The following is a 14,213-nucleotide window of genomic DNA, read 5'->3' on the forward strand; positions in this document are numbered from 1 at the left end:
ATGATATTACAGTGGGGACTGCTGGGCAATTTACTAACAGGCAACAGAATAACGGAGACAAATGGCAGCAAACTATCCTGTTGCTTTTGGGATGTTCTATTTTCACTTGTGCTACAGCATATCTAGAGCTTTGCTTCATCTCTCATCTTGCAAGTGGGTGTATTTCCCTTTAAATATTCTGAATAGATCTATTTTAGTCTAGAAGCTTTCTCACATGCACTGAAATATGTGTGAAATCAGAGCTGTGGCATGAAAGCAGAGAGATTAGTTTATACGATGTAAAAGTAAGACCTGTGCTGGTGTGCAGATTGTGTGGTGAAAGCTGCAACAGCAGGAGCATGGGTGTGCCTTAAATATGTATCTTCTGTATATTCCCTGCGGGAGAGGAGACTGGTGTGCTGCTGAGAGGGCAGGTGCTGTGGGTGGAGAGCGTACCATGGCTGGGAACATGTGAGGGGCTTTGCTGAGTTCGGATGGGAGCCCCCCCTCACCCTGGTAAGCAGCAGCAGCATGGGACTGGGGTGATGGGGCATTAGGGGCAGGGAGAAGAGCTTGCTAGGGGCAGATCTCAACAGTCACTTTGGGAAACTCTTGTGATCTTAACAGCATTTTCTACTGGACTAGACACCTTGTGGTAACAATCCCTCTCACTCTCCTGGTTATTGGCCTGTGTTTTTAAGTGAATGTAGCCCTGCATAGCTGGTTCTCGACAGTGAATGTCCCTTTTTCACAGAAGTACAGTGGTGCAAACTGCCCCTTCTGGAGAAGCACATGATAAAATGCCTTATCCCATCCTGGGAAGGATCATGATGACTGTTCCTTCAACCTTTGACCTCTCTGCTGAAATCGAGAATTGAGACTATGATTTAGACCCACACTGAGAGCACCACTTCATGTCATGAAACTGAGAAGACTGCCTCCAAAATGCAAGGAATGGTCTTCAGTGACCAGGCTGGAAATGTAAACCAGGGAAAAAAGTGTAGCTCATTACTCTCCCTGCAGCAAGGTGGTGTTTCAGGAACAGATATTGAGTAGCATCCTCAAGGGGGTGAAAGAACTTTGAAGTAGGGTATGTCCGTAGCATAAACACTTGATAATGATTCTTAGTAAAAAAAGAAAAAAAAAGAGAAAACTGTCCAAAGGCTGTAGTCCACATGTAGGTGATTACATAATCAGTTTAATGGTTACATAAAATATGTGTAAAAAGGTAAGATGTCTTTGGTTTTATACTGCCTTCTTAGAATTAGAATAGATTTCATAATTGCCCTTTTACAATCTTAATATTTATGTATTTTTTAATCCTTAATCAACAAAATAGAACAATTGTAGCAATGATCTGTAGTAGCAGATAGCTGCTAAAAGTCTAATGGCAATTAGCCAAAGGACCCATACAGACATACATAAGGAGTTTTTGACAAAAGGCAAAATCTCAGGATTTTAAGCTGATCTGGGGTTGAAATGGTCCTCACACATGTGAACACCATTTTAGTGATGATTTTTTGCTTTAAATTTGCTTTGCTAGATGGCTAAAACTTCTGTTTCTATAGGTTTACATACAGGGCTTGAGTGTGCAGCATAGAGAAAGGAGGGCTGGGGAACCACTGAAACCTGAATGCCTTCTGAATGCTTTTTGCAGGCTACATGTTAACTCCCATTTTGATGTTATCTGACAATATGTTGAATGGCCACAGGCTGTATGAAATGAAGTCACGGGCCATGCATTCCCCAGCTGTGGTGCAAAGGAAATGACTGATGAAAACATTTTTTCTAGCTGACCTCCGGCTTACCTTTGTCTGCCAAAGAATTTCTGGCTAACTCCCCTTCAAAGCTTTCTTGCAGCTACAGCCTATTCCTAGAATCTTCCATGTTAGAAAATATGGACCCCGTCTGAGCCTGTTTATTGATGCACTTTAGATAATAAATGAAAGCTTTGTTCTAGATACACTGATAATGCTCCTTAAAAGATAAGAAATTGCTTTATTCCTAGGTAGGGATAGAACAGCACTTGGCATTTGCATGGCTCATTAGCAGAGAAACTACGCTGTCCCTGTACCACTGCATAGATGTACTCAGGGACAGATTTGTGAGGGGCTACAGAGTGCTTGCTCTGCCAGCACCAAGTATTTGGACACTGAGCAGCCTACTGCAATTCAGAAACCTGCATCTTCTATTTATGTCCAGTGTGAGGAATCTGACCTGTGAGAAATAGATTCAGAAAGCTGAAAAGCTGAACGAGATAGTTTATCTATTAAGACATAGGTAAATTATAAGGAGGGACAGGACGTAAACAGCATCCTTTAGTGCGATTAAGAACTCAATACCTGTCTGAAGGGCTTAAATGAATTAGGAGTCATGTTCATGTTTGTCTATCTTGTTATTCTACAATTAAGAAAAACAGTACTGCTGCCCCACTCTTGCCATCCTTGCTTAGAACATAAAAACTAAAGTTTAAAGCAGGACAGGAACATGCCTTTTTATATACAGACTCACTGCTTTCATGTGTCAGCCTATTCCTTTGACCAACTAGACAAGGCCTAAAATCAATTCTCTTTGGCCCAAGATGAAGGGAAGACTGTTCTCATGTTTAGGTCCTGTGTTTTGCTGGGACTATCTCCTGTCCCAGGAAGCCATGCCATTGTGCAGAAGACCACAAAGTTCACTGAGCCAGAAAATAAGAGGAACAGGTCTGGGTACTCTACGGATAAGCTGCTCAGCTGAGCCGGTACTAGCTGGGCTCTAGTATTGCTTCCCCAAAAGGAAGAACATTTATCTGGGTTTGCTTTGCTTCTATGTTATGCTCCTTTACTACCCAAAGTTAGCTACTCTCCTGGCAGATATAAGGTGTGTTTTTACTCTTCCAAGATAATGAAAGAACAGATTATGCACAAGGAGTTCAAGGCTCACATGTGCAAGTCATACCCAGTGCTTAAAGAAAGTGGAAGTCACTTACCTACAGGACAGGATCCTGGGAGGCATGGATCCCACAGCCCCTTTCTGTAGCTCCACAGGTCTGAAGGGGAGTGGGATTTCAGGTGTTTCTGTCTTTTCTGGGCTTTCTATTGAGTAGGCTACACAAACCTTCATGTCTGTTGACTTGCACACTGGCAGCATGCAATCTAGTCGTAAGCAGCACCCAAGCATGCTTTTTTGTTGTTTTTTGAATGCTTGATTTATTTAACTGAAGTGGGAAAAATAATGGAGTTTTTCCTTATGAATAAAGCCCTTAAAATTATTTAAATATGGACTAATAGGAGATGCAAACGTCTCTGTCCCTCTGCCAGCATGAAATTTCCCTGAAATTAAGGGAATCACAGAAGTCCATTTTCATAGTTTATTAGTACAAACAAGGCATACACAAGACTGTATATTATTTGAAGACTGCAATAGATTTCTAATTTAACAACTCTGTAACAAAATTTAACTAAATTTGACATTTATGAAAATATAAATCTCTGCTTGGGTAGGTTTTCCCAACAATACAAAGTTTACATAAAAACATTCAATATGATCTATTAGTTGCAAACAAGTTAGGAAAAAAATCATTCAAGTCACTTAATATACTATATTGGCTTGTACATTGAACATTCACACACTACATTAAGTTCTAGCTTAGCATTCATTTCTTGGAAATTTGTGGCATGGAGTTCTGATTTGAAGAATAAAATTGTTTTGTTTAAATAATTCGAAAATATTTCCCCAGGTGTGCCATCTTTAGGATATGGAAGGAGGGAAAAATCTTATCCTTTCAGATGCTGTTCAGTGTTTTTGTCTACTTGGGCAAAATGTAACTTTTTTTAAAAGCATTTGTCATTTATTCACAATTTCTGCCTTGAAACTGGTAAAATTGTACAAAAGGCTCAGAACAGTTCTAAAGCAGAAAGTGAATCTTGTAAGTATGTGTAAGTAAGAAAAACCCATTATAAATCGGAGCAGTAAAGGAGCTTTGGACAGCCTTTACATATAGTGGGGTATTTCAGCACATATACAAGTAGTCCCAGAGTGTTTGGTCATCTGATCTGTTATCATAGGAAAGAACAGAAATAATAGTAAGGCAAATGTTATCAAGATTAATACATGGCATGTCACAAAACTTCCTACTAAGATTACTTTGGGGACATACGAGATAACTTCAGACTTTCTTATAACAAAATGGATAGCAACTTTTTAACACAAAGAAATTAATGTGTTTAACTCTTTGTCTGTAACACCCTTTCCCTTTAAAAAAGTTTTCGTTATGACCTGTACTAATACACACTGTGAAGATGAAAAAATTTCTCAAACAAAAAAATACCCCCCCAAATCCTGTATTCCTTTTACGACCCGCGTTTTTGTCATTGTTGCCACAAATCCTTGCATGCAATTAAGAAAAAAAAAATAAAATCTTTCAGTCCATTCACTGAGGTGAACAAATACTTATCACCTAACACGCTGACATGTTTGCACTGACTGGCACCTACCCCTTTTAACCCAAACAGTAATCCCAATTAAAAAACAATAAAAATCAGTAGGTATTTTTTAAATGATGATGGAATGTATCAAGTGTTCCAGGTTGGCAGGTGACATTTTGTCATTGCACCATCAAGCAAAAAAACACATTTTTGCAAGTGGGTATAAAGTTGGCTGTTAGCTATAGACCCATCTAGGCGACTTGGTGTATAAAACAGTGGTCTGACTTTCTCACTGGTCATGTGGCGCTTTAGTTCTAGTTAAAGCAGTTTGTCAATCACAGATATGATCACCTAACTTCTGCAATAGCATAACAATTTTGATAGTATTGCTAGAAATTTTTAATCAAGACCCTGGTGAAATCCTGGACTGAACCTTGTATTCCAAAATTTAAAAAAACCCTGCAGCCCATTTGCTTTATGTTTGCTTTTATGCTTACATAAATGTAAGAATATTTGTTGAGGAAAAAACAGCTGCTCTGCCCCCTGCTGTTTCTGTCTGTCTTCCAAGAAATGCACTGATTTTTACACGAATTCAGAAGACAAATCTATGCATGTGTACTATTATTCAGATAAACTCATCCAGACAGTTACTCAATTGTCAGAAGCAAAACTGTGCCCTCTGCAATCTATGGCTGAGCACACTCTCTCATAGCAATAGTTGTGTTTTTTGGTTGGTGTTGCTTCACTCACCTCAGGCTCTGTCACTGTAATGGGGCTATCCCTTGCAAACACTTCCGTTGATTCCCTCCAAATGCAGTCTGCAGTGACTTTGAAGCTATAATTGTGGCATTTTGGCCTGATCACTTGTGTTGTGTTGTTGAAAATCTGACGGCTGTTTGAAGTAGCAATTTTGATTTTCAGTGCAGCGTCAACTCGATCCACTACAGTGTAAGTACCTATACTTCCGTCATCAAATCCAATAATAATATTTAAATGTCTCTGTGAGAGGGCAAGAAAAGTGGGAGTTTTATAAAGAGAACAGGCACCAATGTTTTTGCCATCCGCTAGCCTCATTACAATTAAACTAGAGACAGCACCATTATCATCATCTTCTTCACTGCGAAAACAGATGTACACAAGATAGCGGCCATCACGAGACAGCCTCTGCCGCCAGATAACACCCGGAGCATGAACCACACGAAGTTTTCCACTGTATAAATCAAGCACATTGATATTCTCATCACCATGGGTTATAATTCCTAACTTCCCATTTGGGGATATTTCAAAGTCTTCCAAATTTTTTAAGAAATTGGAAGGCAACTGTACGCGTCTGCAGATGACTTCTTCTGTTAGGCTCCAGATGTTCACAGTTTCAGTAGATGTTATAAATACTATAATATCTGGGCAATCTGGTATTAGCTTAATATCCACAATGCTTGCACCATCATCACAGCAAAACTTCTTGGTTATACTGCCTGTCCAGAGACTCACTGCCAACACTTTATTCTTTGCCATTCCAACTACAAATGTGTTTGCAGTTGTTATAAATGCATTCTGTAAGGCAACTAAAATATTGCAAACCCTATGTCCTGTAGCCAGTCGCCAAACTCTGGATGCATTTTGCTCACAAAGAGAGACTACAAATTGATCATTATGAGTAATCATTAGCTCTGAGATTTTTTGTCCATTAATACGAAAGATATTTTCACCACTAACTGTGTGCCATACATACTGGCTGCATTTGTCATCTGATGTCACCATTATCTCTCCAGAAGAGGTTAGCACACAGTTTTCAACGATACCTTCATGCTTGAATACAGCTTCAATAAATCCAGTGCTGAAGTTCCACTTATGGACAGAATCTGATCCATCCAATGTGTATATTAATTCACCTCTAGCTGGCAACACCAGCCTTTGGATAGGCTTGCCAGATTTGTCAATATTGGACATAGCAGTTATGATGTCTATATCCCAAATAGAAAGGACACCACTGGTGGATAAGGATAGCAGCATGTTATGATGATTTGATTTAATTAGCCTGACTATAGTTCCTGAGATTTCTTGTAAGCTTGCCATACACTGTCCTGTATCTCTTCTCCAAACAAAAATGGCTGAGGTATTTTCCATTGAAGCAATTATACAGTTGCCATTTTTGGACAACACGGCAGATATAAAGCGCTCATTGTGTTTAGCTCTAAACTTTTCAGCCACCTTCCACACATGAGTGTCAAGAAGTTCAATGCTGAGAGCCTTACAAATCAAAACTGCACTTTGGTCTTCAGAAAGCTCTATGCTGACAACTTCACTGTCTTCTCTCCTGCAGTCAAAGTCATCTGTAAGCTGGGGATTCACGATTTCCTCCGTATTCCAAACAGAGAGGCTACCCTCACTGTCTACCATCACCATTTCTTGGGCTGTGTCTAGAATGAGAAGGAATTTCACAAATCCACTAGAAAATTCAGACGTCACGGTGGCCAGTTTCTCTCCACTGCCCAAGTGAAAAATGGTCGCAGTGTTCAAAGACTGTCCGCAGAATGCATAGACTCCATCCGGAGAACACTGCACACAGGTCACTTCGTACCAGCAGTGGAAGTGATAGAGAGGCCAACCGTAAAGCAGATCTATTACAGTAACATCTTTGCTGGCCTCCAGCCAAGCAAGTGCATGGTTGACTGATAAGGTAAATCCATTTATAAAACTGGAGCTCCCCATAATTCCACAATGCTTTGACCCCTTAATTTCCACCTCAGACAGAAGACAGGAATTTACATTATCGTATACCAAAAGAGTGTTTTTTGTTGTAGCCACTACAAGATACTTTTCATCGCTAGTAAGCTTCATCCCCAAGATAACAGATGGAGCTGTTGTAATCTGCCTTAGTAACTGGCGGGTCTCTACATCCCAAGTACTGATGGAGCCATTTTCTAAAGCAGCGATAATTGTGCTGGGATTAAAAGTAGGCAAAATCTCAGTGACATGCATGCAGCTGGAAGACAGCGGCAGGCGCTCAGGGCTGTAAGTCACATCCATGGAGGAATGTAAAGGGACAATAGAGCAGTACTTGGGTCCATCCTTGTCACATTCTAAGAGGAGATGTCTGAGTTTGGGCAATGAACTTACTACTGGGAGAAGCCGCTGCTGCAATTCAGCAGAGAGTGAACCTGGGTGTTTTACTACTTTGAACTTAATACTGCGGAGGGTACTGGCCAGAAATTTCAGCTCCTTTTCCTGAGAATAGGTGTAAGCCAGTTCTATGTCAGAAAGTGCTTTATCAAACTGCCCTATTCTAATCATGGTGTACAGCCAGCTGAAGTTCATAATGACTCCGTACAGAAGATCATCTGTTCTTCCACATCTTGTCAAGTGATGAATAAGCTCTGTCATTTTTCTGTGATTGATAAAAAAGATATCAGGCTCTAATGGATTACACTGAAAGACCCATGGCTGATCAGGTGCCTGCCTGTCAAAAGCAGTCTGATCCATGCAGTGCTTTTCATCCTTGTTCAGGCCTCTACTGTCACGGTCAGGACAACTGTTCAGATATTGGCCATTGCTGCAAAAAGGTTTTCTTCGTCCACCTGACCAAACACCAAGGAAATACTCTGCCATGATTGTGTGCATTTCACGCAACTCTTCTTCATTGTGCAGGTACAATTTCTGGGCAATTAGTTGCAAGTGCCTATTTGCCCAAAGAAGCAGTGTTACGTTTTTCACCTGTCGCTCTATTAAGTACCCCTGTAAACCCTCCTTAAGCCTTGCTATGTATATATATGGAATTCTCAGTGGGTTACTCTGTCTGACCCTCTCACTCAGCTCGTACATGACACTATTGTCCAGGGCTAAAATATCTTCCAGTTCCATTTCACTCAGGCCAGATTTGGACATAGTGATGTAGCCAAGTGCTCTTGACAATAATCTTGATCCACACTTGCTTTCCAGTGACCAAAACAATTGCTCTATGCTTTCATGTACAGTGACACAGAGGGAGGACTCATCCACATCTTTGTGAGATCTCCAGTTCCTGACCTCTCTGAAGGTTAAATTCACAAACATAGGCAGAGTGCACTTGGAGAATGCTTCATTAACGTAAATTTGTTGCCCCGATGTTACTTTTCTTTTAACTCGCAGCAGCTGATGTTTCAGTACTTGGCTACACATCTTTCTGTCCCTTGCAGTCAATTCAATGTAGTTGTTATCTTCATGAATAAGGCACCTCAGTTTTTGCAGGATCCCATGCTTGTTTGGCAGTGTTGACAAAATGATCCGTACTGAACGGGGAAGGTGAATGGGAAGCCACCAGAGCTTCCTACCATCATCACTATCTGTTAGCTGTTCTAGGGCATCGAATATTATCACCAGCGGCCTGTGGAATGAAGACTCATTCAGGAGATTTATGAACAAGTCCCGAAGGTCATGAATCTTTTTTGGGTAACTTTGTACGAGGCAACGATAGTTGACTGCTAATTGTTCACAAATGCTTTGAAGTATATTCTTCAGATCTGTACTTGTTTCGGTGGATCCCAAAAATCTTATAATTACCACAGGGTCAGAATCTGGTCCCATCTCTTCTTGCAACCAGGAATAGGCCTAGAATATAGAGCATAATTTAGATAATATCCAAATGAAGCACAGTAACAGAGTTTATAAATAGTGATTGCCTATAGTAAATAAACATTTTAAAATGTTACTGCTGAATGGAAATGCTTTCATTGGCAGAGTTCAAGGGGTGTTTGATTTATGTGCACTGAATGAAATTCATATAATGTCATCTTTGTTTAGCACAGGTAGTACCTCACAACACACTAAGATCCAGATCCACAAAAAGGCTTGAGCAGAATGTAATCCATAAATCCCAGGGTACTCTTTGCCAAATCTGTGTCTACTTCTGAAAGTCAGTAGCTAGATTCTCTTACAAATAAATTTTCTTAGACACTAAGGAACGTCATTCTCAGCCAGGCAGACCAGCTTGCCACCTAAACTTGTTTAACATTGATTCCCAGCTGAGTATAAATGTATGCTCTGATGATTTTGGAAGGCAGGGATTAGATTTGGAGGAGAGTACAGATTGCCCTTTACTAGCTGGTTACCTGAAATTCTGGATCACAGAAGTATGCTCTGTCTTGGTGTGCCTATGACTTTTGCTCTTAGACGCTGCTGCAAGGGGTAAAAAGTATTTCTTGCTGTTTTTTTTGGCTGGCATACTCTAAGCAAGTGAGGAATGTGGCTTTAAGCCCTCAGTCTACACAGGCTAACACACTCAGTTCTTTTACTTGCTAAGTCTTTTTACCTCAAGTTATTACAGAATATTTTAAAAGAAAAGCATAATGGGAGTCTCTAGGTTATCTTTTGTACTCAGATCTCAGGTGCAAAACCCAGTTTCACTTATGCAACTAATGTGAATCTACAGGAAGTCACATTTGTGAAAGATATGGAATTTAAAACATAACTGTTCCCTTCTCTATTTCCTTCTTGCTGATACAGCTGTTTCCCAGCTACTGTGCTAAATTCTCTAAGCACCCTGCAGGACACTCAATGTGGTGACTCCCAGCTAGAGAATTAGGCATATTGATGCCAGCTTGGTCTTTTTCTGCATCTGGTCCTGCCTTGCACAAACTGTTTCACTCATCTCCCTGTAGTACTCTGCTCAATGACTTAAACAGCGTATGTCAGATAAGTAAGTACAGGTATTTTTGCAAGTTATTACAGACAGATTTGTAGCAAGTGTATCAGCCTAATTCCAGAATAATTTCTAATGAGAACATAAGATGGCACGACTTGGAAAGACATATTCCATTTGTGATTAAGACTAAAACCAGCATATGATGTTTAGATGGTTCCAGGTTTGCAGAACCTCGGTGGAAAAAGAGGGAAAGAGATCCTTCTAAATTACATGTTGTAAATTCAAAAATATATTGATTCCTATTAGGTTTTTAAGAGCTCTGACAAAGTATTTTTGGTCTGGCTAAGCATGATACAGACAACATGTTACTGAAAGGTTAAGTTTTACTTAGTATGTGTACAATAATATGTGGAATATAATTTTTATTGTTTTAATTTTATATATTGAAGGCTGATATCAAATCTATTGACAAAAGGAAGTAAAAAAAATAAGTTGGCCTTCATGCACTCCTAAATTCACCATATTATGTATTTTTTTACCTTCTTTGCTGCTTCGGCTAATAAAAGAGTCTTCCCTGTGCATGGTCCACCGTATATGATAAGAGGGTTAATGTGTCCTATTTTGCTGGGTAGAATATACCTATGAACTATGTTTAATGCTTCACATCTGTATTCATAAAAAGTGGAGTATGTTTTACATAGCGATGAGTGTTGAAGAACTTCATCGTACAGCAAGTCAGTCTCGGTGTCAAAATTCTGCTGCACTGTTGCCTGGATTATGTCAATCATATCTTCATAGAACTGTTTACCAAGTCCTTCGATGTAATGGTTCTCCACTTCTTGGGAGTAACCCAGTTTCATGTCACAGTGAGTGACAGATGTGTACACTCTCAGATTGGATGATGCGACAATGGTAGGAATGAATTCATCCCTGAGCTTGATCAGTTTCTCATGGGCTTCTGGATCTCGTAGGTACTTCCCGGCCGTATGTATCACATCCATGTATTTTCCCATCTCTGGAATTTTAACGAAACGCTCAATGTTGGCAATTTTCCGAATGTAGCAAACACACTTCTTCAGGAAAGCTGGTGTTTGTTTACCCAAAGCAAAATCAAGTTCATCTTCAACAGCTGAGGATGAAAAGAAAACAGTCTGTTAACCTTTCTTTATAAACAGTTCAAGAACATCCCCCTGACTCAACATGAAGATTCTTAAACGATTGCATCTGTTTTCTGTGAAAAACAGAAAAAGCACAGAAAAATTGCTGAGTACTTTCACAGAGGTTTTGATCTCAAGCAAGCACAGTGAACATTTTTTTCCCTCTTCAATTATATGGGAAATGCGAACAGAAATATATTTTCATGTTTGTGGAAAGGTTGATAGAAAATATAATAAATGAATATATATAAATATTTAGTCTGAAATTTACCAGAGGAAAGATATCTCTTTGCTTGGCTGTGTTTCATTTTTCCTTTCTCATACAGCAGTTTCACAGCAGTCTTAAAAATCTTCTTGATCTCTTCTGATATATCTTGCCATTTGTTCTCATTCATACAGCTTGAAGAAGATTCCATCTTTTAAAAATATCCATAGTTAAACAGTAGCTGGAATACACACGTCTACAGCTTCAGAAAGTAAAAGTCTATTCAAGGTCATAAATAACATTGTAACACAGAAATGCATACAATAAAATAAATGAATGAGTTCAACTTTTTATACTGCAGATAATAATAATGCATTCCATTTTAGAGGTATGAAAGTTAGCTACTTTGAGTATTTTCTGAATTCCTACTGTGGGCAGCTAATGCAATATTTTTCAAGAATAAGACCAATAACACCTTTATAGAAAGAGGGTTTTGAGAATCAAGCCTGAAATAAAGATAATGAAGCAGCAGTAATCCTGCTAAAATTATTGATCCTTCAATGAGAAGCAAGAATACCTGGATCTCAAAACCTAAAAACTTGGATCTCAAAACTGAAATGAGGTTCCTCGTACCTGTAATTAAGCACCTCATTTCAACTACCATATTTGAAAAATGCAGGATTATGTGTGACATTAGTTTCATTCATTGCTATAGCAACGGCAATCTTACTGTCTTCAGAGATGGACTCTAATATAAATTCACTAATCCTTTCAGATGCTATCTCACAGATGCTGTGATGGAGGTTTTCCCTAAGGCAGCTGGTGGTCACTGCTGCTTTACTTACTGCAAGTGAAGTGTTTAAGGGGTCTCCAGTTTTCCTGGAGGAAAAAGACCAGCTTCCAAAATAAGCTCCCCAGCAATTCCATCTTGACATGTTCAGAGCTGTGTATCTTTTATTACTTTTGTACATTTCTCAGATATAACTCTATGCTAGCTTTAGGTTATGAGCATCTTTTTACTTACTCTTGTGTATCAATAGCTTGAGGAAAGGTACTAAGTTTAAACAACAAAAAAGCCAAGCTTTATTCATATTGTGGCCATTAGCAAACAGTGCGAAGTTACAGAGCTTGATTTCTCCCTTGTGATCAGTACTTCAAAATTAGCCACATTATACTGTCTTCAACTCACTAAAACTCTTTCCATGTCTTTTTTTTCATGTTTTCAATGTTTTTTCATGCAATAGAGAAAAATAGTCTGCTACACAATAAGTGAATGCAATATAATGGTTTAATTTCATTTTCTTGCAGAATACAGTATGCGCACAAAGAGAAGTGAATACTCTGTTAGGGACTTCATTTTTGTACACTGAAATCTGTCCCTGGGTATATTGGATGTAGAGGAGTATAGAACTGAGCCCTGGGTGAAACACAGTTTTTATTGCCATCAATTAAAGACAAATGCCTGTTTTAAAAATTATAATTAACAGTATTCAAAACTCTTCTGCTATAATACAGTTAGTAAATTAAAAGTATGAGATCTGACTTGGGATAGCATTAAGCACTTTTTTGACTGTTAGAGAGTTTTCTTATACAGGAACTGAAGGGAAAGTGTGTATTTCCTCTGCAAATCCTGTTCCCTGAAATCTAGCAAAGGCACAATACCAGAGCAGGAGAGCCTGAGCATTCCCTATTCCAATATCACAGAAAATAAGAGAAATCTGTGAAACTGCCCCACTAGCCCCAACAGGTTGACTACAATGCACTTGTTCTGGCTGTTACCAGAGCCATGACCCATCATGTTTCTTGGGAGCTGCACCATATATGGGAAAGGAGTGTTAACAGCACCGGTTGCTTTGGTGTGGACAGGGCTGTAGAAGCTACTTCAGAGACAGAAGCAAGTGCTGACCCTAGGGACTGCCTGCCACTGTACTGAGAGAATAATTTTGTAAGTAGGTGACTATGACTTACTGTATTCTGGTAGCTCTTCAGCATTTCAGATTTTGGTCTGAGGTAATATGCTGGTGGCACTGCATTCTCATCCCTGCAGTACCACTCTTCTAAAATCCTTGTCTCTAGCTTGGCTTCTATAGCAGCATCGAGGATCATTTCAAATTCTGCTGACTCAACTTCCCCTGGTATTCGGATGTTCCCGTACTTCTCTCCCAGTAGGCCCTGTGTATTTGCAGGAAAGTAGAGATTACATTTTTCTTCTTAGTTATGCCAAACCCCTCCTCAGGATCTGAATTTCATAAAAAATCAGTGTGGTAGTAGCCTAATGAATTTGAAATTATTAGAAAGGGAAACAGATACAGTGTAAAATGATTACTGTTAAAGGTACAGTACTGACCTGTATCCTATTATGATGGCTTGGCAAAATTTCAAGTAGATGCATTGTCTTTCATAATATTAACTGGCAATAAAAATACAAAGGCATTCAAAAGAAGTAATTAAACAAAATCCCAAATACTTAGCACAGTATTGACTCATTTATTATTGATTCCCATTAGTCACAGGTTGAGATTAATTTCACATGCAAAAGTGAATGTGGAAATCCTTTTCTCTGGACTCAGGATAAGGATGTAACTCTGGATTCTTTACCTCTTGGCTTCATTCTTAGTTCACAGTAATGGAACATAAGATTTCATATTTTGTTTGATGTAAGTTCACATGATGTTATGTATAGTTCATATTAGTATTATTAAATATGTAGCTTATACCAGCAGTACCAAGGATCAATGCTGCCGAACCACAAGCTGCTTTGCTGGCTTTATATTTCCTTTTTGCAAAATGCGTTCAATGTCTTTGCCCCAGTTCATACTGGGGCAATACCCCACCCAATGAAC

General features: G+C 39.2%; 1 protein-coding gene across 2 annotated transcripts in view; it reads right to left on the bottom strand.

Annotated features, from left to right (window-relative positions):
* Positions 1–3,321: 3,321 nt before the first annotated feature.
* Positions 3,322–14,213, bottom strand: part of NWD2 (NACHT and WD repeat domain containing 2) — a 60,100-nt gene continuing 49,208 nt past the window's right edge. For both annotated transcript variants that reach the window (XM_057407602.1, XM_057407603.1), the window contains 4 exons: positions 13,339–13,542; positions 11,437–11,581; positions 10,548–11,137; positions 3,322–8,975 (listed from right to left, as the gene is read on the bottom strand). In XM_057407602.1, coding sequence (XP_057263585.1) covers positions 5,040–8,975; positions 10,548–11,137; positions 11,437–11,581; positions 13,339–13,542 — 4,875 coding nt within the window. In that variant the 3' untranslated portion in view covers positions 3,322–5,039. The remainder of the gene's footprint in view (positions 8,976–10,547; positions 11,138–11,436; positions 11,582–13,338; positions 13,543–14,213) is intronic.

Source organism: Pezoporus wallicus, unplaced genomic scaffold (assembly GCF_028554395.1).
Source record: "Pezoporus wallicus isolate ANWC-B61680 ecotype Strahan unplaced genomic scaffold, APGP_CSIRO_Pwel_v1 contig_2492, whole genome shotgun sequence".
NCBI lineage: Eukaryota > Metazoa > Chordata > Aves > Psittaciformes > Psittacidae > Pezoporus > Pezoporus wallicus.